Here is a 25,285-nt window from a genome sequence, read left to right on the forward strand (position 1 = left end):
TATTCCCTTGACATTCCGGTACTCTCATAACTAGATATGCCTGAAAAGGTTTTGGACCAGAGATGGCGCTAAGGTTCCTTTCTACCCGTTCAAAAGGGATGCAGCCCAGCAGAGTAGATAACTGGGAAAGACCAAATCTTTAGATTTGAGACCTGTCAAACAACCAGTTGCAGTTGTTAACAACCCCCTAGGTGGGTAAGGAAAGCCCTTACCTCTGAGTAAGTCCTTCAGGACTCAGAGGCCTGGCTACCCTCTTGGCAAGAAAGGAAATGTGGTTCATTCCTTTGTGGTGAATCCAGTTCTGAAAAGGAGGGGGGACTAACGTTTTTCTCAATAGGTTATTCTAGCACATGATGAATCACGGGAGTCTAGACTTTCTCCTACTGGTAAAGGGAGCTTTAAAGCTTTTAAGTGATTGAATTTCAGTTTCAGAATATTCATCCTCTTCATGCTACATCTTTTATTTTTATTTTTAAAGATTATTTATTTATTTATTTGAGAGAGAGAGAGAGAAAGAAGCAGGCTCCATGCTGGGAGCCTGACATGGGACTCGATCCCGGGTCTCCAGGATCACACACCCTGGGCTGAAGGCAGCGCTAAACCCCTAAGCCACCGGGGCTGCCCCGTCTTTTATTTTTAAATAAGCTCTTTTAAATTTTGAGATAATTGTAGAATCACACATTGTTCTGAGAAATAAGATGGATCTTGTGTACCCATTTCCCAGTTCCCCCATGGTAACATCTTATAAAACTATAGCATGATATCACAACCAGGATACAGACAACTGATATAGTCAAGATAAAGCAAAGTTCCATCACCACAAGGATTTCTCATAGTCCTTTTTAAAAGAGATTTATTGATTTATTTGAGAGAGAGCGAGAGAGAGAGAATGTGCATGTGCATGTGAGCAAGCAGTGGGGTGGGGCAAAGAGAGGGAGAGAGAGGGTTTTGAGCAGACTCCCTGCTGAGCACTCGTTTTTTTTTTTTCTCACGTGCTCTCTCACATGCTCTCTCTCTACAAAAAAATCACAGATTGTTGGGCACCCCTCTTAGAGTGTCTGATTTAGTAGATCTGGGTGAAACCTGAACATGAGCATATCTAACAAGTACTCAGGTCATGCTAATGATAGTGGTCCAAGCACCATATTTTGAAAATCACAGCTCTAGAGTCTACAACCTAAAAATGATATTGCTGGACAATAAGTTATAAGCATTTCTTTAATGGGAAATAGACACTCTGAAGCTTCCATACAACATCAGTGTACCCTCAATTAAATTTTAAGGGATAAAAGAATAAACCACCCAAACAAGACATTAAAACTGGATAGTATGTAGCAAATACAACAAAGAAAGTTGCAACATGAAAGAGGAAGTGCTCTGCAATCCTTGTGGTTGGAAGGTGGGGCAGGAAGCTGATGAGCAATCATATTTATGACCTCTGGTATCTCCACACCAAAGCACAGAGTATGTGTGATGAAGCAATTTTGAGATTATCCAAGAACATAAATAGTATTTCATGATACTAGATATTAATAGTTTATACTGGACTGAGATATTGTAGAACAGGACTTGTGGCAAGAAGCAGCTATAGAATATCCTTTCTTCCAAAGAAATAGGACAGGGAGATAAGGTCTTGAATGTCAGTTCTAAGCCTCATCACTCACTCCACTCCCCTCTGTTCTCCATGGCAGCCACCATGGCCTCTTTTAATTCTTTGAATGAAACCTCCTCCCTCCTACTGCAGGGTCTTTGTTCTTGCTGGCTTCTCTGCACAGAACACTTCCTCTTCCTGTCTGTACTCCAACCAAGTTAATTCTCATTTATCCTGAAGATCTTAGATCTAATTTTACCTCAATAGAAAAACCTTCCCGAATCTTCCAGACTAGATCAAATCTCACCATTATAACCTCTCAACACACTATGCATCTCTCCTTCACAGCACTTATTACAGTTGGAATTTTACATTTACCTGTGTGTTTATTTGATTCTCCAGCCTATAATCTCTAAGAGGGCTGGGCATGTGTCTCTTTTGAGTAAGCATTGTAACCTCAGCACCAACTTTGTCTGACAAAGAGCAGATACCTATAAATATGTGTGGGAAGATTTAAGACTAGGGTTCTGCGAAAGCCTTTGATGAACCTGAGATTAAAAATGCAATGGGAGACATTCTGAAGATGAAAATAGGAGAGGAAACAGAAGTACTTTCAAGACATCACATACTAGTGTGTCACAGATGGCGATGATGGGCTCCTGTTTGGACAAACATATCAAAAAGTATTGGCTACTGGGGGACGTGTAGGTGGCTCAGCGGAGTGAGCATCTGCCTTTGGCTCAGGGTGTCATCCTGGGGTCCCAAGATAGAGTCCTGCATTGGGCTTCCTGCATGGAGCCTGCTTCTCCCTCTGCCTGTGTCTCTGCCTCTCTGTGTGTGTGTGTGTGTGTGTGTGTGTGTCCTTCATGAATAAATAAATAAAATCTAAAAAAAAAAAAAAAAAAAAGAGTATTGGCTACTGGATCTCTGATCCCCTGGAGAAAAGTTTCCATTGGTGTACTATAGGTTCTACATGAGGTCCAGTCATATTCAATATTTGAACAAGATAGAAGGCTTGCCTATGTTGTTTGCAGATGATATGAGAGTCAAAAGGTTTATAATATAGACTATGACAGAATTTAGGTTAAAATGGAGGGGCACCTGGGTGGCTCAGTCAGTTAAGTGTCCAACTCTTTTGAGATCTACTTGGGTCATGATCTCAGGGTCGTGAGATTGAGCCCCATGTCAGGCTCTGTGTTGGGTGCATGGAGCCTGCTTAGGGATTCTCTCTCTCCCTCTCTCTCTGCTCCTCCCCTGTGCACCCATACTCTTGCTCTAAAATATTACCCTCTCTTTCTCTCAAATAATAATAATAACACCAGTGGAAATACTAATCCAAAACAGATAAAAGAAAGTTTAATCAATCTTACAAATACATAATATGGAAGAGAAGCTGGGTTTGACTATATTATGTAAAAAAAAAAAAAAAAGAAAGACTTGTTTGCTGACCATGTATTTATTATGAACCAATGTTGTGATTCAACTGGTCAAAATGCTAACTGTCCAGAGGACAGGAGGTGATGGGCTCAGTTTACTGGTGGACCCTCAAGCACTGTGTCTGTCTGATTCTTAGAGCCAATCTGGGGTCTGGAAACCTTAAGATATAAAGATATGAGATATGAAGAATGATTAGAGCAGCTGGAGAAGGTTAGCCTGCAAAAGTATTAAGGGAAAATGAAAGCTGACCTCAGATAGAGATAATCCACCAATTTTATACTTGCAATTTCAGAAAAGATACTCTTTACATCTCTCATGATTTTTTATTTCCACAATTTGTGATAAACAACATCTTTATGTTATTTCATTTATTACTACTTTTTTCATAATTCCTGGTTTATTTTGTGAATACAAGCATTTATTTCTCTGAGGATTCTTTGAAAAAAAAAAAACGTATTTTGTTTCCTGTTAACACATTGTATTTGGGGAAGGCCTGTTGTTTTTCAGTCAGGGAATAGACTTTTTTCTCTCTTCCTATAGACTGTTCTTTTTTTTTTTTTTAAGATTTTATTTATTTATTCATGAGAGACAGAGAGAGATACAGGCATTGGGAAAAGCAGGCTTGATGTGGGACTTGATCCTGGGACTCCAGTGGGCTAAAGGCAGGCACTAAACCACTGAGCCACCCAGGGATCCTCCCTATAGACTGTTCTATGGCTTTCATTTGTTTGAGGTGATTTCACCTTTTGATTATTGATTTTGTTGCCAGAATTTCTTAGAAATATTTTCCTTCAAATGTTTTTGGGAATTTGGTTTGCAGGTTTATTTTAGTGGAAAATAAATTTTCTTCTTCCTTTTTCTTTCTTTCTTTCCCCCCACTCCCCTCCCTGTGTACTTGTTTACTTTTCTTCTATCTGGTTTCTGTGGCTCCCAGGCCAGAGCAAGCTAAAACAGTGGAGTTCTGGGCTCCTGCCCCATGGGGTGGTAAAGAGCCAGTCAATACACCTGCTAGCTGCTTGGTTTGGTTTCCTCCTGGGTACTGGGCTTCCTAGGTACTTGAAGAACATTTATTCTCTGTTACCTTCACAGAAGCCATATGTAATCTCTTTACCTGCTTCTGGTGGAAGTCCACCAGAAACTTGGCTTTTGCTCTCTGCGTGGCTCTGTGCTTCTGTTCCATTTTTGATCCAAGGAGAGGTACATAAGAGTATATAATTTTTAAAAGAATGATAAAATGAGGGGCAGCCCGGGTGGCTCAGCGGTTTAGCGCCGCCTTCGTTGGCCCAGGGCCTGATCCTGGAGACCCAGGATTGAGTCCCACGTCGGGCTCTCTGCATGGGGCCTGCTTCTCCCTCTGCCTGTGTCTCTGCCTCTCTCTCTGTGTCTCTCATGAATAAATAAATAAAATCTTAAAAAATCAAAAAAAATTTTAAAAAAGAGTGATAAAGTGAGCAATCATTGTAATCACCACTAGCTATGTCTTTTACATTTTTCTCTTGCCATCATGTGCTTGGAGTAATGGGGCTCCTAGGATGGGAACAATACCATCTTGAAAGAATGCACCTGTCCACTGTAACTGCAGGTGGCGCTCCAGAAACCTCTATTTCAGTGCCAAACTGCTGAGTGTTAGGATACCCTGATGTCTTGCAGTTGGTAGCTTTGTTAGCAGCCCCAACACCTTATAATTATTTAGCCCCAGTATCTCCCGACTAGGTATTGTTACCATTATTGACTTTTAAATAATTAAACAATTATTAACTCAAGTTGTTTAAAGCTTCTTCTCCTGACAATAGCTTGTCGATTCAAATATGTGAACTCTCTATGTATATATCCCACCTGCAAGGAAACACAGAGTCATTATATGCATTGGGTATATTACTCCTGTACTTAAGGACTAGAAGCTTTAAAAAATATTCACATATTTATGTATATGTATACATGTATATTGTAAAAAATATTTTGTATATTGTAATTTATATATATAGTATATATACATATAATTTTATATTATATATGTATATTGTCAAAAATATTCACATATACATACATACATATGTGAAGTTTTTACAATATACATAAAAATTATGTATATTATGTATGTATTATGTATATTATATATGTATATTGTCAAAAATATTCACATATACATACATATATATGTGAAAAGTTTCTACAATATACATAAAAATTATATATGTATATATACTATATATATAAATTACAATATATGTAATTTATATATATAATATATTTATTTATTTATTTTATAATTATATATATAATTTATATATATATAAATTACATGTATTTTTTACAATATACATGTATATATAAATAAATAATTGTAAGATTGGAATGGATAAACATTTAAGTGTCTTCAAAATTAACATTGCCATTAATTGTTCTGTTGGGATTGTACACCCTTTACATTTTGTAGCAATTTGACGTTAGGCTTCTTATTTCACAAGAACCTCTGATAATCTACAGAAGTCAGAAATCATAGCTAATTATAAATTATATTACTTTTGGGTTAAAAATTTTCAAGTGCAAAAAAATTTCTAAACGTCTACAGCAACAAGAAATACTGTTTTTAATGTAAGTCCGCATATAACCTAATGTCTGATGTGGTGGGGCAATGGACCTCCAGAAGTTAGAGATTTTATTTTATTTTTATTTTTTTAATAAAAATTTTTAACAGACGTTAGAGATTTTAAAAGGGCCTTAGAGCAATGGAAGGAGCTGAAAGAGATGGCAAGAGAGAAAAAGAGAGTTCTAGGAGAAGAGATGCCTGCTCGCGGCTGCTGGGTGCCAGCTCTGTTCCAGGAGCTGAGGATACAAAAGTATGAAAAGTCAGGGCTCTCCAAAGAAGAGGGCGCAGCCTGGTAAGGAATCAGGGAAGCTGGAGGAAACCAAGTGTTCAGTGTTATAAAGGAGGGTCAAAAAGGTGCGGCCACTGGGATGGCAGCTGGGAAGGCTTCTCGGAGGAGGTGAGCCTGGATCGGAGGACAGGCAGAGGGCAGGGAGGAGAGCAGCGTGCGGGAAGGTGAACGACCCAGCGCCCGGAGGGAGGGAAGGCCCAAGGGCTCGATGCGATCGACGCTCCGGCATCCGGCGTCGACTGCTCAGGGCTGCGCGGCCCCGCCCCCCGCGCCCCGCGCCCCGCCCCCCCCGCGCCCCCGCCGCGGGCCGGACCTGCGCGAGCTCCGAGGCTGCCGGCTCGCGGCGGACGCCATGTACCGGCTGCTGTCAGCTGTCACGGCCCGGGCCGCGACCCTCGGGGGCTGGGCCTGGGGCCGCGGGCGGCGCGGGGCCCACCAGCGCGCCGGGCTGCCGCCGCTCGGCCCGGGCTGGGCCGGGGGCCTCGGGCTGGGGCTGGGGCTGGCGCTCGGGGTGAAGCTGGCGGGTGGGTTGAGGGGCGCGGCCCCCGCGCAGCCCCCGGCGGCCCCCGACCCCGAGGCGTCGCCCCAGGCCGAGCCGCCGCCGGAGCAGCCCGTCGCTCCGGGGGCTGCACAGACCCCGACGCCGCCCCTCTCCCGGCGCTTCGCCAGAGCCATCGACAGCAGCCGCGACCTGCTGCACCGGATCAAGGTGCGGAGACGGGGGCGTGGGCGGCTGGGACCCCGGCGCCCCACCGCCCGCGACCCCCTCCCCGCGGTGGTCCTGCCCCGGACCCAGGCGGACCCCATCCCAGGCGGTGGGATGCCCGGAGCAGGACTTCCCGTTCCCCGACCGCCCGGCCACGGCCAAAAGCTCCTGCGGGTTGCCCAAGTCGGGGCGGAGGTCACACCGCCCGCCTCGGGAACCTCCACTCCTCGCTCAGTGCAGACCAGGCACGCCCCTCACCGCTGGGGCCGGGCCTGGCGGAGCCGAGGGGGGCGGGGCCCGGGCGGAGGGGGCGGGGCCCGGGCGGAGGGGGCGGGGCCCGGGCGGAGGGGGCGGGGCCCGGGTGGAGGGGCGGGGCCCGGGCGGAGGGGGCGGGGCCTCGGGAAGGCCCCAGAGCTCCGCGCCGTCTGCTGTGCGAAGCCTGTGGTCCTGATTTCCAACTGTGTCCTTTCCCCTTGGCTCTTAGGATGAGGTGGGCGCCCCAGGCATAGTGGTTGGAGTCTCTGTAGATGGAAAAGAAGTCTGGTCAGAAGGTAGGCTCAGAAAATACACTTACTGGCTGTTTTGTACCAGTTGATGAATGAAATTATGAGGTTTTTACTGCTGGGAGTGAATCTCATGAAACGTTCATGGCTTTTCGTGAAGCCATACCTATTGTAGAGAAAAATCTGTCTAAGGGAATAAAGAATCAGACTCTCTGTAAATCGCAAGTGGTTTTTTTTTTTTCTTTAGATTTATTTTATTTATTCATGAGAGACACACAGAGAGAGAGACAGAGACATAAAGCAGAGGGGAGAAGCAGGCTCCCTGCAGGAAGCCCCCTGCGGGACTCGATCCCCGACCCCCGACCCCCGGGATCAAGCCCTGAGCAGAAGGCGGACGCTCAACCACTGAGCTGCCAGACGCTCCTGTAAACAGCAAGATTTAAATGTGACCCTTGGAGTTTTATAGGTGACTTTTTTCTAAGGACTGAATTTATTCTTCTTAAAGTTGTGTATAGAACAGTCTGTTAACTGCATGTTTGTAGATAATTCTTACTACTAGATAAAACGTCAGAAGTTTGTTTTCTATTTTAATTAATAAGTGGTTGAGTCCCTTAGTCTGTAAAATACACTACCAAGAACTAGCGGTATTCATGATTCCTTGACCTTAATGAGTTTACAATCTACTTTATTTATTTGTTTGTTTGTTTGTTTGTTTATTTATTTATTTATTTATTTATTATTTATTTATTTATTTTAGTGGGCAGAGGTGTCAGCCTTTTTTTCCCCCCCAAACAAAAAGCTAGAAGCTTTGGGAAAGAGTTCTAATTACTTTATGATAATTTCATCAAAGCATATTTTATAATTTGATTTACTTACCCATTGCACACAAATTGGTCCAACTGGTCATCCTAGATTTTTAGGAACTCTACTTTCGGGAAAACATTCAGACATCACTTAAAAGAATTAGTACTTTTAAGAGAAAATGATAGGAGCAATAAGGTTTTGAATTTAAGAAAAATAATTCTTCCCCCAAGTATAGCCCAATTTATGAAAAATACTCTAATCAAAAACTATATAAATGTCAGCTTTATGGGTGAGGGCTTTGTTTTTAATGCAAATATTTTTCAGCATAATCTATATTTATAGTTTAAAAACAATCACTGTATGCCTTTCGTTCTTTTTAGATCTAAGATCTTGTCACTTAGATTTTCATCCTTTCAGAAACTCCAGAAGATGAAACCAGACTTTTAAAAAAATTCTCTCAACAATACTTTAAATTAGTAGTGCTTTTCTTTTTCTGGTTTGCAGCTGAGTTAAACTGTTACCTAGAGTGGGTTTGCAGGATACCTTTTCACATTAGCTTTTATTGGGTGGTTATTTTAAGGAGTCCAGTGGAAACTCAAGAATCAAAAATAAACATAATCTGAAAAAAAAAAAAAATAAAAAAAAAAAAAAAAAAAAAAAAACATAATCTGAAGAACAGTGATGTTTCCCTTAAAGAACATAGAATAACTTATGTAAAATGTGGACTAACTAATCTGTCTAGATAAAGTCAGAAAAATTAGTATGCATAGAAAATTGCTGTTGTACAGAGTGCAATTTCGGTTTCGTTATAAGATTAAGTTGTGAGGCTTACTGTTGCCCCTGTTACTAAGACTCTCATCCACTCTTAATTAACTTATAAAAGCAGCATATCTTTTCTTTTAGATAAATAGATGGGACATTCTAAGGTAGTGTTATTTCAGTTTTTGAAGACTCCTTTGACCATGAAGCCTGTTATTAGTGACTTTTTGCTTCTCTTTTTTCTAAAGGTTTAGGTTATGCAGATGTTGAGAACCGTGTACTATGCAAGCCAGAGACGGTTATGAGAATTGCCAGTATCAGCAAAAGCCTCACCATGGTTGCTCTTGCCAAACTGTGGGAAGCCGGGAAGCTGGATCTTGATGTTCCAGTACAACATTATGTTCCTGAATTCCCAGAAAAAGAATATGAAGGTGAAAAGGTAATGAAACTCACAGTTCATTTTACTGACAGCATGTTAAATGGTTTAAAAGGTTTCAGAAGATTCTTCAATTTGTTTTTAATTATTGTTAATGGATTAAAGGGGTTTTTTTTATTATCCAGGTGATAACTGATGGGGTATTTCTCTGAAACTTAAAGCTGAAGGTGTGTACATGACATGTTTTTCCAGCAGCAGTTTAATGGAAAGTATTCCTGAGGCATTATTCCCAGGCTACCAACTTCTTATTATACAGTTTAATATTGTAATTGAATTTCCATGTTTTCACAATTAGGTTTCTGTCACAACAAGATTATTGATTTCCCATTTAAGTGGAATTCGTCATTATGAAAAGGACATGAAAAAAGTGAAAGAAGAGAAAGCTTACAAAGCCTTGAAAATGATGAAAGGGACAGTGGAATCTGACCAAGAAAAAGAGTTCAGAGAAAAAGGAGGCAAAAGTAATGAAAAGAGTGACTTTGCCAAAGCTAAGATAGAGCAAGATAGTGATGCCAAAGGCCGGAACTTAAAACCTGGAAAGAAAAAGAATGATTTTGAACAAGGCGAATTATATTTGAAAGAAAAGTTTGAGAATTCAATTGAATCACTAAGATTATTTAAAAATGATCCTTTGTTCTTTAAACCTGGTGAGTGTTAATTCCTTCTCTTAACAAAATCATCATTACTGAAGTATTAATTTTCAGAAAATCTGAAATGATCCATCCAGAGTGCATTGGATGTGGTTGATGCTTGTGTTGTGGGTTTCATTGTCAGTCTAATATGCACCTTCTTGTCTGTAGTTATTTTTTTTTAAGATTTTATTTATTTAAGAGAGACACAGAGAGAGAAGCAGAGACATAGAGGGAGAAGTAGGCTCCCTATGGGGAGCCTGATGCAGGACTCTATCCCAGGGCCCCAGATCTCGACCTGAGCCAAAGGCAGATGCTCACCCACTGAGCCACCCAGGCACCCCTTGTCTTTAGTTCTTAAGAAAGCCTAGCATCCAGGTAGCCAGTTGTTCATATTTAGCCTCATCATTCATTTCGTGGATTTTCAGGATAAAGATATTCGTTGAAAATTATGGAGAAATGTTGTAGTAATAATTGTTCTTCAAATACAGTCTGGACCAAAGAAAGCATGATAAAATATTGCTAATATGTCAGTATCTACTTAGTGTTTAATTTAGTATTTAAATTGCTCAACCTATTTTGTGCCTTCACTTCTTTTTTTTTATAATAAATTTATTTTTTATTGGTGTTCAATTTGCCAACATACAGAATAACACCCAGTGCTCATCCCGTCAAGTGTCCCCCTCAGTGCCCGTCACCCATTCAGCCCCACCCCCCGCCCTCCTCCCCTTCCACCACCCCTAGTTCGTTTCCCAGAGTTAGGAGTCTTCATGTTCTGTGTCCCTTTCTGATATTTCCTACCCATTTCTTCTCCCTTCCCTTCTATTCCCTTTCACTATTATTTATATTCCCCAAATGAATGAGACCATATAATGTCTGTCCTTCTCCGATTGACTTATTTCACTCAGCATCATACCCTCCAGTTCCATCCACTCGAAGCAAATGGTGGGTATTTGTCATTTCTAATGGCTGAGTAATATTCCATTGTATACATAAACCACATCTTCTTTGTCCATTCATCTTTCGATGGACACCGAGGCTCCTTCCACAGTTTGGCTATTGTGGACATTGGTGTGCCTTCATTTCTTAAAGAAATTGGTTTTCAACTATTTAATTTTATTTCCCAAAAAGCTGATCTATAAAAATACGTTTTAGGGATGCCTGGGTGGCTCAGTGGTTAAGCATCTGCCTTCGGCTCAGGGCGTGATCCTGGAGTCCCAGGATTAAGTCCCACATTGGGCTCCCTGCATGGAGCCTGCTTCTCCCTCTGCCTATGTCTCTGCCTCTCTCTCTCTGTGTGTCTCTCATGAATAAATAAATAAAATCTTTTAAAAAATAGAATAAAAATATGTTTTAAATGTATTTTTTGGCAGGATGACTACCAAAACCACTTAATATCTTTCAATTTGCTATAGGTTTATGTAATTGTATTACATTTTCATTTTAAAATTTGTTTTTTACCATGAATAGATATAAGTGTAATTAATAAGGGCAAAGAAATACATTTGTGGATTTTGTCTTAAAAAGTAAAGTTCCAGTTGTTAGTACATATCATACACTCTGTATTTCTGGAATCCCAAATGATAAAAAAGTGTGTATTTGACATAATATCTATATTTGAATATATGTTTGTATTTTTATATATATATATATATACATATATATATATATATTTGAAATAGAGGATTTATACCTACATATACTTTAGTAAAATAGGAATGTGGACAACTAATTTATGACTTAAACAATGAGTATTAGATATATTAAGAATAAGACCATTAACTCAAGAAATCAAATTTGCTTTTCTTTCCCTTCCTTTTTTGGTACCAGTTTGAAGGATTTTATTTTAGTTTTGAGGTAGGATTTATTTGCTTATTTCATTATCATGGAAAGGAGTAGATTCATATTCTGATCATTAAATCATGGAATAAGCAGGGCCATTGCAAAGTTGACTAAATTTATTAATATGTCATCCATGATCTGTTTCTAAATGCTGAAGTAAAATACTCTGGTTTTAAAGGTATGTCAATTTTCAGTGGGAAATATTTTACATGCTTTGAAATAATAATGAAGCGTTTTCTTTTCTCCTCCCCCCACCCTCACCTTGCAATGATGTCTCAAGGTAGTCAGTTTTTGTATTCAACTTTTGGCTATACCCTATTGGCAGCCATAGTAGAAAGAGCTTCAGGATATAAATATTTGGACTATATGCAGAAAATATTCCATGACTTGGATATGCTGACAACTGTGCAGGAAGAAAATGAGCCAGTGATTTACAATAGAGCAAGGTAAATGATACTTTCTGGTGTGTCTAGCTATATCCCATTCTAACACTGTGTTGTTAATTAAAAGTCAAACTTTACTTGTCTCCATTCCAAAATCACACTTGCCATATTTTGAGAGCTCTATATATGTCTGTTTTTCCATCTATAAAGTAAAGGAAATTGAAAGTATTAGCAAAGTACTCCAGGATCCTGGACAAAACACAGTAATAATTTAAATCTATGCATAATTAAACCAAAATTGCACCTGTCAAGGGCATCTATAGTTTGCTCTTCCATCATCCCTTTTTTTATGTTGTAGCTAATACTTTATCTTTTATTATTTTTAACTGCTTTTTTTTTATTTTAAAGTGATTTAATATTTGAAGATAAGTTATAAGGCCAAGTACAAAGAATTTCCATATGTCCTTCACCCAGATTCCTCAAATATTATCGTTTTACCACATTTGCTCTGTTATTTTTTTTTCTAAACTGTTTGGAAATCAGTTGCAGATTTACCCATAAATAATTAAATGTATATTTTCTAAAAATAAGGACATTCAGGAAACTAATCTCAGCACCAAACTTATATCAAATCTACAGACTTACTCAAATTTTTCCAGTTCTTCCAATAATGTCCTTTATAGCCAAAGAAAAAGGAAAACAAGTTTTGTTCTGGTACAGGATCTAGTCCTGTAGATGCAAACACACATTGCATTTAGGTGTCTTATCTCAGAAGTCACATGAAGTTGGTTTGTTCCATTATTGGTGATGGTGATTAATTATTTTGTTGAGGTGGTACCTATGTTTTCCCCTTGTAAAAGTTTGAGTCATTTCATTGAAATATATCAAACTAAAATTTTATCATAATTTTTACTAGTGATTTGTAAAAGGGGCATTGGGAGAGAATTTTGAGACTAAACACTATTATGAGTCCTATGGCTACATTTCCTTTTCCATTTTACTCGTTATTATTTGGTTTGTTAGAAAGATAACATTTAACAAATCAACTGTTACTTTTACTTTGCATGTTTTTCTTAGTACATGCTTTGCAAATAGCTTAATGGTGCTTGAAATAGATGAAATAGTGGGGCTATTTTAGCTTTATCTTCTTAGCGTTGTATTAGTTTTGTTCAGTTTTTTGTTATATTTAGTTAAATTACCATTTTTAAATTACCAGTTTATTTAAAAGGATTAAGTGTGCATTGCAAATCAGCCTGAAAGAGGTTTTTTGAACCTAAAAGAAATTAGGTTAGCAGCAAGCAATGAATTTTAATTTTAAAATGGCTTGTAGTTCTTAACCACTTCAATTAATGTTTATTATTTTTAGGTCCAACACTACATTCTACTGGAAAGCATAAGAAAAATTGACAAATACCAGAGGTTGCCGATTGAATCTAAAAGATTCACTAATAAATGTGGCATAGATGCATGACTTTATTTTATTTCAGATCTAGGCATTTGATAATGAATGCCTACACTTATATATAAAGTAGAGAAGAACATTAGGTATAATCAATGAACTGCTTTTCTATACTGAAAATTAAGATTCTATGAATGTACAGACTACAAGGCAGTTTGCTGTTTTCTTAATGAGTAATTTATAGCTTGCACAAAAATCAAAATATGGCATATGATGATGAGTTAATTTCATTTTATCTTCCATTCTTTTAAGGAAAAAAAAGGCTGTGGGTTTCCATTTCTTCTATTAAAGGTTCTTATAAGCTCTGAGTTTGTTAGATTTGAAAGTACCCAATGGTGCTAAAGAGGTAGTGAATTCATTTTAGTTATATTAAATGGGCTGCTGAAAAGGGGCACTAAAAAAAGGAGGAAATATTGTTACCTTTGAAAATGGTTTGTCCGTTTGCTTCATTCTTATTTTACTTGATGCAGTATCTCCTGGGGCCTCTAAAGCTCAACTCTGGTTCTTTTTTTGGTAATAGCTATTTTAAAAGAGCTTAAATACACCAGTTTTTAAGGGAGTTCAGGGTGTAAAAGGAAACTTCAAAGATATGTATTTATTTTTTTTAATTTTTTTTTCAAAGATATGTATTTAAAAAGAAAAAACTTAAGGTAAAACTTAATAAGTGCATATGTTTCTATTCATTTATGTTCATATGTTTGCAGGAGATAAAATTTCCAGCAAAAGTTTGCAGCTTTGTTATTTAGTCTACTGAATCTTTGACCATAATCATATATTAAATATATTTATATTACCTTAACCTAGGCTTTTTAGAGTTATTGGTAACCCTAGAGTAAATACTTGCCATCTTTTTGCTCGTGTGTATGTGTGTGTGTGTGTGTTTAAAATAATGCGTCCCAGTGTCTGTCATCTTTTTAAGGTATTTATTTCCCTAGAATCCTGCCTCAAAATACTACTAAGATTTCTTCAGCCAAAATTTTAGCAACAGGCCACACTTAGCTGTGAGAGATGCAGAGAAATTAGTTTTTAGCTGGGTAGATTGTTCTGAGTAAAACTGGGATTTTCTTAAATGGAAGGCTAGGAACATTGACTTATTATACACAGATGTATTTGTAACAAGTATATTCTATATGGGCAAATAAACTAATCTTTTAAGTAAATACCCATTGGGGAGTGGACTGAAAGACACTCATTTTGTTGATAGGGCAACCTCCTAGTCAATGCATTAGATTATTTTTACACTCTTCATATGTCCTGTGTTTGGCACAATACTTGCAACAAAAATCTCTTTTATAATTGGATAGGACCAAAAGCAAATATAATGGATATTTTCTGAAGTGTTTGCCTTATTTTGACAGTATGGATATGGTTTTTACTTTCTATCATTATCTCTTTGATTCTTATTTATTATCTTTATTTGCTAAAGTATTTTCTAAAATTAAGTATCTTAAGATACTTGATCTTAATACTTGATCTTAAGTATCTTATTGATTATTCCCACGTCGGGCTCCCTGTGCATGGAGCCCGCTTCTCCCTCTGCCTATGTCTCGGCCTCTCTCTCTCTCTGTATGACTATCACAAAAAAACAAAACAAAACAAAACAATAAACACAAGCCAGTACATAATTATTTCTAAAGGCATTTAAGAAGCATTGTAAAAATAAAAGTATTTTGAGTTTCTAGGTTTGTAGATGTAGATTTCTGTAGTTATATAGTGCTCTTGTGCAGAATCTAAACATTTTTAAACAAGAAGAGGCTCTTTGTCATGTGGCATCATTCCATCAGTTATTCAGTTACAGAGATGTCTCAGTAACTTACTCAAGAACTCGTGTCTATATTGCATTCTTTTTAGAGCAGAAATTCCTTCAGAATTTGAAATAGGAGCGCAGCCCCGGTGGCTCAGCAGTTTAGCACCACCTTCAGCCTGGGGTGAGATCCTGGAGACCCAGGATCAAGTCCCACATTGGGTTCCCTGCATGGAGCCTATTTCTCCCTCTGCCTGTGTCTCTGCCTCTCTCAATCTCTCTCTCTCTCTCTCTCTCTCTCTCTCTGTCATGAATAAATAAATAAAATCTTAAAAAAAAGAATTTGAAATAATAAACTTCTCTTTTAGATGAACAAAATTATTTTCATAAAAAGCCATTAACTTGTCCTCTGTGAAAAGGAGTCAAGAGAATAAAGCTTAGAATTTATTTAAAGTTAAGAGTTCTAGATTGAAGTCTAGAATTCTCCACATTTTTATATTTTAAAGGAGGAATGACTGAGGAGTCCTAATTTCCAGTCTTGATATAAGCAGTTTGGAATGCTGTACTGTTAAAAGAAAGTTACACAAAGCTGATTATCAGCCAAAATATGCTGGTAGTTCTCTGCTAGTTTACAAACTTGAAGTTCACTGTAAGAAATATATATTTTATTATGGGGTTTCTTTTAGATTTGATTGGCTAGAATTAGAATTGTAATCAGAATGCGGCACCTGGATGGCTCAGTCAATTAAGCTTCTGACTCTTGATTTCTGTTAAGGTCATGATCTCAGGGTTGTGAGATTGAACCCATCATAGGGCTCCTCACTGGGCATATAGCCTCCTTAAGATTCTGTCTCCCTCTGCCCATCCCCTGATCTCCTCCCAAAAGAAAAAAAGAGAGAGAGAGAGAGAGTGAGTTCAGGCAGAAAGTAATGAGGACCTAAAATGTGGGAAAGGCCATAGGAATGAAGGAAGAGAAAAAGGTAAGTCACAAAGCAGAGGTTGTGTAATAGTATTTAGCATCTTGATGCATGTGAGAATTGAGGGCAAGAGAGTCAACCAAGGTTTTAATGAAGAGGAGAAATATGAGAAGAACACTTGGAAGAGATTAGTTTTAGGCATGTTCACTTTGAGGGGCACCTAGGTGGTTTAGTCAGTTGGGCATCCAACTCACTGTCAGTTCAGGACTTGTTCTTGGGGTCATGAGTTCAAGCCCTGTGTTGGGCTCCTTGCTGGGCAGGGAGCCTACTTAAAAAAAAAAAAAAAAAAAAAAAAAAAAAGACAAATTTATTTTGAGAAATGAGAAGACCACACACATATCATCTCATTGGTTCTCAAGAGAATATATTAAGATTCTCTGTGGGCTTTTTTTTTTTTTTTTTTTAAATCTTTGAAGCACATACCTTTGGTCACCCTTGCTTCACCAGGTATTATGACTTGGATTTTGGGGAGACATATATGATTCTTGAAGGAATAAAGTAATTTTTCAATAATATGTGCCCACAGTCCCTTCAAAATTATGAATTTTGAGGGAAGGATACAGTTTTGAGAGAGAGGAGGCCCATAGATGATTCTGATTAACAACCTTCCTGCCCTCCTCCAAAACCAGATTTGAGAATTATTAAGACTGGTAGAAAATCTGATTGTAATTTGGAACAGGGATTGTGGTACTAATGCAGGCCTGTAGTTTTCTGTGTAGAAGAGAAGATCTGGGAAAGTGGGGCTGCAGTGATTGGAATGATATAGGGAATCATAGGATTGAGATCTAGAAGAGAGAACTCAAGCAGCAGACTGGCCCAAGGTTGAGTATCAAAGAAGTGCTGGTTAAACAATGCTACAGGAGGCAAATAGGATACAAACAAAGTAGGGAATTAGGAGAGCCTTGAAAACCCACGAGGGAGCTGTTTAGTGATGGATGACCAGAAGCCAGATTTTAAGGAATTGAATGACTAGAGGAGGTGAGTGCATGGAAACAGAAGAGGTGGGGTGTTCTGTGTAGTTTGGCAGTAAATGAGGAGAGAGAAAGGATTGACAGCTGGAAGCTATAACAGATTTAAAAAAATTTTTTTTTCTTTAGGATACAGAAAATATAGAGCATTTTGCTAGCTAAGATAAGGAGAAAGTCCTTTGTGACCTGTCCCCTGTCTACTCCTCCAGCATCGCCTTCTGCCACTTATCCCCTCAAGCCCTCTGTTTCAGCCAAACAGAACCACTTTGCTCCCCAGCTTGGCCTCTGTAATCAGCCGTTTCTTTCTTTCTTTCTTTCTTTCTTTCTTTCTTTCTTTCTTTCTTTCTTTCTTTCTTTCTTTCTTTCTTTCTTTCCTTCCTTCCTTCCTTCCTTCCTTCCTTCCTTCCTTCCTTCCTTCCTTCCTTCCTTCCTTCCTTCTTTCTCTCTCTCTCTCTCTCTCTTTTTTTTAAGATTTTATTTACTTATTCATGAGAGACACAGAGAGAAAAGCAGAGACATAAGCAGAGGGAGAAGCAGGCTCCCTGTGGGGAGCCCAGTGCAGAACTTGATCCCTGGATCATGACCTGAGCTGAAGGCAGTTGCTCAGCCACCCAGGCATCCCTAACCAGCCGTTTCAACAAGGCTTGTTCTCAATAGTGCTCAGGATTCCTCTCATCCATCTTGATAGTCACTCTACAACCTGTTCATTAAAATGTGGTCCAGGGTCCAGCAGTATTGACACCACCTGAGAGCTTGTTAGAACTGCAAAATATTGTGCTCCCTTCCCAGACCTACTGAAGCAGAATCTGCATTTTAACAAAATCCCCGGGTGTTTCATGTAGTGCTTTGCAATTTAGAACTGTCTGACAAGACTATTTGTGCCTTGAAAGCAGCCACAGTGTATGATTTAACTAGTCTCTCCAGTGCCATGCAAGGTGTCTCCATTAAATATTTGGCCAATAAATGATGCTTTCACGTGTTGAACTTTTAAAAATTTTTTTAAAGATTTTATTTATTCATTTGAGAAAGAAACATCATGAGCCCAGGAAGGGACAGAAGGAGAGGGAGAAGCAGACTTCCCTGCTGAGTGTGGAGCCCACCGCGGGGCTCGATCCCAGGACCCTGAAGTCATGATGTGAGCCAAAGTCAGACTCTTAACCAAAGGACTCTTAACCAGGGAGCCACTCAGGCACCCCTAAATACATTAATGAGCACTTAGTGAATGGCAAGCACTGTTCTGGGTAGGGGAATCATTAAGGAGCTCTAAGATAGGTAAGGTTCCTGCCCTTAAGAAACTTATATTCTATGGGAAGAGACAGACAAACATGTAGATTAAGAATTTTAGATAGTGATATGAAGAAAATAAAGCAATGGGATTTAGAGTAACAAGGAGAGAATGTAGGGAATCTATTTAAAATACAGTGCTTTTGGACATGACTGATAAGGAAAGCTAAATTGCCTTGTTGCAAATACAGAAATAAGCCTGAGATGAAAAGAAGCAAGGCAAGATGTGACAAGATCAGAGAAGTAAGTAGGGGCTGAATCACATTGGACAGTGAGTCTCAATGCTGTTAGACCCCCTGCCCCTTAGTTTAATAAATATTCTATACCTCCTTTAATTTCCTGAAACAAAAGTTATAGATCATATAACTTATACTCACTACTCTTAAATAAAAATAAAAGGAATTTGTAAAAATTACAGATATTTCAGTATGTTCAAGTTTATTCACAACATTAGAAGACATAAAGTCAGATGCAACTTAAGACATAAAAACATCATAAATGTAACAACAACAAGTGCAGACCCACATGGGTATATTGTATTGGTGCTTCTTCTGCTCATGCCTTTGGTGTCCTCCTCTGGCTAAAGTTGTGAGCAAAATAAAGTACAGTCTTTCGTCAATTTTCACACTGATTACTTTCAAGAAAATGTTGTTACAGCATAAAATGTTCAAAAAGTCCTTTGTGTTTATATATAAAATGGAGAGGGTTCTGGTCTCAGCTCATTATAAACAGCTATTTTACTTACATGATTATCTGGTAGGAGAGTTGAAGGTCTTACATGATAAAAAAAAAAAAGGATATACTACTATGTGGGACTTTCCACACATCCTAGGACATTTAGGACCTTGTCCACTAAATGTCAGTAAGAGCCCTTTAGTAATTGTGACAGCTAAAAAAATCCCTCCAAAAATTTCCCTTAAGGAGTTGATACTGCCTCTGTTGAGGACCATTGTGTTGTAGGCCATCGTAAGAAATTTGGGTTTTGTCCTCATTACAGTAACCATTGGAAGGTTTCAAGTAGATTTTTTATTGGAGTTCAATTTGCCAACATATAGCATAACACCCAGTGCTCATCCCATCAAGTGCCTCCCTCAGTGCCCGTCACCCAGTCACCCCATCCCCCCACCCACCACTCCTTCCACCACCCCTTGTTCATTTCCCAGAGTTAGGAGCCTCTCATGTTTTGTCACCCTCACTGATATTTTCACTCATTTTCTCTCCTTTCCCTTTATTCCCTTTCACTATTTTTTATATTCCCCGAATGAATGAGACCATATGTTTGTTCTTCACCAATTGACTTACTTCACTCAGCATCATACCCTCCAGTTCCATCCACGTCGAAGCAAATGGTGGGTATTCGTCCTTTCTGATGGCTGAGGAATATTCCATTGTATACATAGACCACATCTTCTTTATCCATTCATCTTTCGATGGACACCGAGGCTCCTTCCACAGTTTGGCTGTTGTGGACATTGCTGCTATAAACATCAGGGTGCAGGTGTCCCGGCATTTCACTGTATCTGTATCTTTGGGGTAAATAACCAGTAATGCAATTGCAGGGTCGTAGGGCAGATCTATTTTTAACTCTTTGAGGAACCTCCACACAGTTTTTCAGAGTGGCTGCACCAGTTCACATTCCCACCAACAGTGCAAGAAGGTTCCCCTTTCTCCACATCCTCTTCAACATTTGTTGTTTCCTGTATTGTTAATTTTCCCCATTCTCACTGGTGTGAGGTGGTATCTCATTGTGGTTTTGATTTGTATTTCCCTGATGGCCAGTGATGCGGAACATTTTCTCGTGTGCTTGTTGGCCATGTCTGTGTCTTCCTCTGTGAAGTTTCTGTTCATGTCTTTTGCCCATTTCATGATTGGATTGTTTGTTTCTTTGCTGTTGAGTTTAATAAGTTCTTTATAGATCTTGGATACTAGACCTTTATCTGATAGGTCATTTGCAAATATCTTCTCCCATTCTGTAGGTTGTCTTTTAGTTTTATTGGCAGTTTCTTTGGCTGTGCAGAAGCTTTTTATCTTGATGAAGTCCCAATAATTCATTTTTGCTTTTGTTTCTATTGCCTTCATGGATGTATCTTGCAAGAAGTTGCTGTGGCCAAGTTCAAAAAGGGTGTTGCCTGTGTTCTTCTCTAGGATTTTGATGGATTCTTGTCTCACATTTAGATCTTTCAACCATTTTGAGTTTATCTTTGTGTCTGGTGCAAGAGAGTGGTCTAGTTTCATTCTTCTGCACATGGCTGTCAAATAGATTTAAGAAGGCTAAGTAAGACAATCTCAGGCTTCTGCTTGGAAAATGGACTTCAAGGAGATAAAATGATCTAGGAAGTGTAACTGGTATAACAAAGATGTAGAGGCAAAAAGGCAGAGATGCAGGTAGTAGAATTAGAGAAACAATAGGAAATTTTCCTAAGTGACTGGAGGAAAGGAAAAAAGAATGCATGGTAATGTAAATACATTTTAAGATAAAGATGGGAGTTTGAAAAAAAAAAAAAAAAAGATGGGAGTTTGAAGCCATCTGAAGCACACCAGAATCTTCTCTGTAAAACAAAGGATATAGTTGTCTACCCGCTGGCCAGAGGTGGTGTAGAGGACAGGAAGAGATTGGGAATAACTACTGTGAAGAATATACCAGAGAATAACCAGGAAAAGAATGAGATTTGGTAACAGCAGTGCAGACCCGTAGCAAGAGTATGAATTGATACCAGTCAGCTTTGTGATGTGACTATCTGCAGCTTTTCTTGGCAGATAAGGAACCAAAGGAAGGGGTACCTAGATTTATTCAGGATTGGCAGACTAATGTAGTGTCAGGTCAGAAGAGCGAGGAACCTAGAGATGCTAGTGAGATCACAGCTGAAGTAGTTCAGGCTAGAAGGGAAAGTTGAGTGAAATCAGGGACTAAAAGATCTGGGAAATTGGGCAGAGTCAAGGGCAACAGATGGAGGTCACAGTGAGGACAGAGAGCAGGTTCAGTTGAAGAGTTGGCAGGATTGGAAATCATAGTCCTAGGAAGAAACTTCAGAGGTTGAGACCTTACCCATCTGGTGATTGAAAGTGATGGTGAGACTCAGTGTGACAGTGCTTATGAACAGCCAAGGAGGGATGAAGAAGATTGTTACAGATGGGACAGTACACTGGAAGCCTACGAGCACATCTTACTATGAATCTTGAAAGAAAAGATCCTCATGAGCCACATTTCATTTCATTTAATTATTTTGTGATTTAATTTCATTTACCTGATATTAGACTAAAAACCTCACTAGGTCAGGCACTTTGTCTCTTTCGAAATTTCTCTTTCAAGCATTTCTCTTGAATGCTTCATTCCAACATTCAAGCAGTGCCTCACACATAGGAAGGGCTCCATCAATAATTGTGAATGCATGAGTAAATCACAGCATTTACTAGGTAGCTACCAGAAATATGTAAAGTGATTGATGCACATATTCCTAACTCTGCAAAGTAGATATTTATGTCACCACTACACAAATTAGGATGCTGAAGCATAGAGGCAACAGACAGCCTGGGTTTGAATCCAGCCCCGCCACTTACAAGCTGTATAATCTGGGACAAGTTATTTCTACTCTCTCTGCCTCAGTTTTCTATCTGTAAGATAGGAATCATAGTGGCACCTACCTCTGAAGCTAGTTACAAGAATAAATTTGTTCACATTGATATAGTTCTTAGAAAATGCCTGGCATGTAGTAAGAACTGTGTAAATGTTAATCAAATAAAAGAAGCCTGTTCTACTAGCTAGTAAGGGTGAGTTGGGATTCCAGCAGGTTTGCAAACTCCAGCTTCTCTCACTACACCAAGAAAGTCCCGTGTCATATCATGACACATAGTATTCCTACGGCATTTCCAACCAGAAGATACAGTCTCCTTACAAATAGTAATCTTAAACATCTCAGTGTGTATGCTTAGTCATAAAATTCACATGTGGCGCATGATTCACTGAGCCCAAGGACTAGCCAAGGACTAGCCCAGTATCTACCAAACAAGTGTTTCTGTATATGCACCAGGCAAACATATTGTGTGTAATAATATACCAGTTCATTTTTACAGGTATTAAAAGTTTGATACACTCAAAATGGGCAAGCCATGCCAGTAGGAAAAAAAACACTTTCTATGCTTTAATTACTCAATTATCTGTGTTTTATTAGAATCTGAATCGTATGGAATATTAATAGCTTCTCAGAATGTATAATCACTACATTGAAAAAATCTGTCTCATGTACATATTTTCCTATTCATTCTCATATGTAAAGTCCATAGACTATTAAATTTTTACTGACCATTCTTATTTCATTTTAGATTTTATGTTTACAATAAAAAGAGACGTCTTGTCAACACACCATACGTGGATAACTCCTATAAATGGGCTGGTGGTGGATTTCTGTCTACAGTGGGTGACCTTCTGAAATTTGGGAATGCAATGCTGTATGGTTACCAAGTCGGGCTCTTTAAGAACTCACATGAAAATCTTTTACCCGGATATCTCAAACCAGAAACAATGGTTATGATCTGGACACCAGTCCCTAACACAGAGATGTCTTGGGATAAAGAGGGTAAATATGCAATGGCATGGGGCGTTGTGGAAAAGAAGCAAACATATGGTTCTTGTAGAAAGCAGCGGCATTATGCCTCACATACTGGAGGTGCAGTGGGTGCTAGCAGCGTTCTGCTGGTCCTTCCTGAAGAACTGGATGTGGAAGTTATAAATAACAAGGTTCCCCCAAGAGGAATAGTGGTTTCTATCATATGCAACATGCAATCTGTTGGCCTCAATAGCACTGCTTTAAAAATTGCTCTGGAATTTGATAAAGACAGATCCAACATATCTTAACATCACAGGTGCAAAATGAGCTGTTCTGTTCTTGTTGTTTGAAACATTGAAGTCCCCAAACACATGAGATTTTTAAAAATAGATTTGTAATAGAGTATAATTGAATGCAGAGAATTATGTACCTCTAATTGCTTAATTTTGTAATTGTCTTTTATTGTAGGATTAGTTCTTTATACTCAGGGAAGTAACTATATTATTTTTACTTTTTGAAAAAAGTGTTAATTCTTGAAATAAAATATTCTGATAAAAATATACATTTTCAATGTGTCATATAAAGAAAATCTCATTCAACAGGAACCTTTAAATAGTTATTTTGATATGACAGCAAAAACAAGTTTATGAGAAATTTTATATTAGTTGTCTATTGCAGCTTAAAAGAACAAAAAATTATCTCATGGTTTTTGAGGCTCAGGAATTCAGTGGCTTGGCTGAGTGAATCTGATGCCAGTCTCTAATGAGGTTGCAGACAAGATGTTGTAATCATCTAAAGGCTTCTCTGGGGCTGGAGAAAATACTTCTAAAATGGCTTACTCACTTGACGTGGCAAGTATCAGTCCTCTAGCTTGTGGGTCTGTTTCCCCACCATGTGGTCCTCTCTCTAGGACTCTTTGGGTATCTTAGTGTCATGTCGATTGGCTTTCCCCAGAGCAAGTGATTCAAGGGACAGAGAGAGGGAGGGCAGGAGGGTGAGCCACGAGCCAGGCAGAAGCCAATGTCCTTTATAACCTAGCCTCAGAGATCACATACCATCACATTTGCTAATAATATTCTCTAGATCACACAGACCAACCCTGCTAACAATTAATTTTGGGGGGATTACACACACACACAGTATAAATATCAGGAGGTGGAGATCACTGGCAGTCCTTTACTACAGTCTGACCTCTGGTCCCCAGTGATAAATATCCTTTCTACCTCCTCCCAAGTTTTCCAGAAATTTCATTCCATTACAGTATCAGCTCAAAACCCAGTATCTATCATGTAAATCAGGTCTAGGTATGGCTGAGGTTCCTTGCGGGATGGGGTAGTTCCTTAAATATAATTCCTCTTTACCTGAAAACATATGAACTAAAGACAAGTTATTTGCTCCCTACACGTGGGATATACAGTGGCACAATGTATGTACAATTATTGCTCTCAAGCCTCCTCCTTAGCAAGTGGGGAAATGGAAGACATGCATGAGCAATTCTGAAATCCAACCAGACACCAGTTGGCAGCTCCTTGATTACTCAAGGCCTGGGGATAACTCTTGGCTCTTGGGCTATGTTCTCCAGGCCCTTGGATCTCCCCTCTGACTTACTATTTTTTCATGAGAGGTAGAGTGGTTTTTCTCAGCCTGCTTTCTGCTTGTATAAATTTGGAGGTTCAAAGGCCTCTTTTGTACGCTTATCTCTCCTTTCAGTCTGAGTAGTATTTCTTCCAATATAATTTGTTTAAACTTTGTGAGTCTCCTACAAATCCCGTTGGGGTTCATGTTAGGTAAACAAAAAGCATACCCCCAAAACTCTTCAAAGAAAGCTCTTCTGTAACTCAGGATTCTGCTGAGACGATTAGAGAAAACGCTTGTTTCTAATAAATCCTGTTGTTGATACAGCTTCCTGAGGCACCATCTTGGTTCTTCCAGCAATCAAAGGATTTCATAGACCCTCAGCCACATTTTATTTAAAAAAAAAAAAAAAAAAGATGTATTGAGGAACACCTGGGTGGCTCAGCGGTTGAGCGCTTGCCTTTGGCTCAGGGCGTTTTCCCAGAGTCCCAGGATCGAGTCCCACATCAGGCTCCCTGCTTGGAGCCTGCTTCTCTCTGCCTGTGTCTCTCATGAATAAATAAATAAAAATATTTTTAAAATAAAAAAGATGTATTGTTTTTAGAGAGTGTGTGTGAGCATGGGGAGGGGCAGAAGGAGAGGGAGAGAGAAACCAGCAAACTCCTCACTGAGCCTGAAGCTTGAAGTGGGGCCAATCTCATGACCCTGAGATCACAACTCGAGCTGAAACCAAGAGTCAGAACGCTTAACCGACTGAGCCACCCA

The 25,285-nt window shown here is 39.1% G+C and overlaps 1 protein-coding gene across 3 annotated transcripts; it reads left to right on the top strand.

Moving 5' to 3' along the window:
- Positions 1-6,259: 6,259 nt before the first annotated feature.
- Positions 6,260-23,507, top strand: LACTB (lactamase beta). 3 transcript variants are annotated; one of them, XR_005381753.1, is made up of 6 exons: positions 6,260-6,616; positions 7,098-7,164; positions 8,928-9,118; positions 9,411-9,762; positions 11,871-12,032; positions 22,722-22,859. XR_005381753.1 is itself a non-coding variant. In XM_038580629.1 (6 exons), the coding sequence occupies exons 1-6, from the start codon at positions 6,260-6,262 to the stop codon at positions 23,251-23,253; spliced, it is 1,665 nt and encodes a 554-aa protein (XP_038436557.1). In that variant the 3' UTR covers positions 23,254-23,507. The 3 variants fall into 3 exon arrangements, 1 of the variants encoding a protein (XP_038436557.1); XR_005381754.1 differs by lacking the exon at positions 22,722-22,859 and adding an exon at positions 13,336-14,588; XM_038580629.1 differs by having other exon boundaries at positions 11,867-12,032; positions 22,722-23,507.
- Positions 23,508-25,285: the final 1,778 nt, after the last annotated feature.

The sequence above is a fragment of the Canis lupus genome, chromosome 30 (genome assembly GCF_011100685.1).
Source record: "Canis lupus familiaris isolate Mischka breed German Shepherd chromosome 30, alternate assembly UU_Cfam_GSD_1.0, whole genome shotgun sequence".
Taxonomy (NCBI): domain Eukaryota; kingdom Metazoa; phylum Chordata; class Mammalia; order Carnivora; family Canidae; genus Canis; species Canis lupus.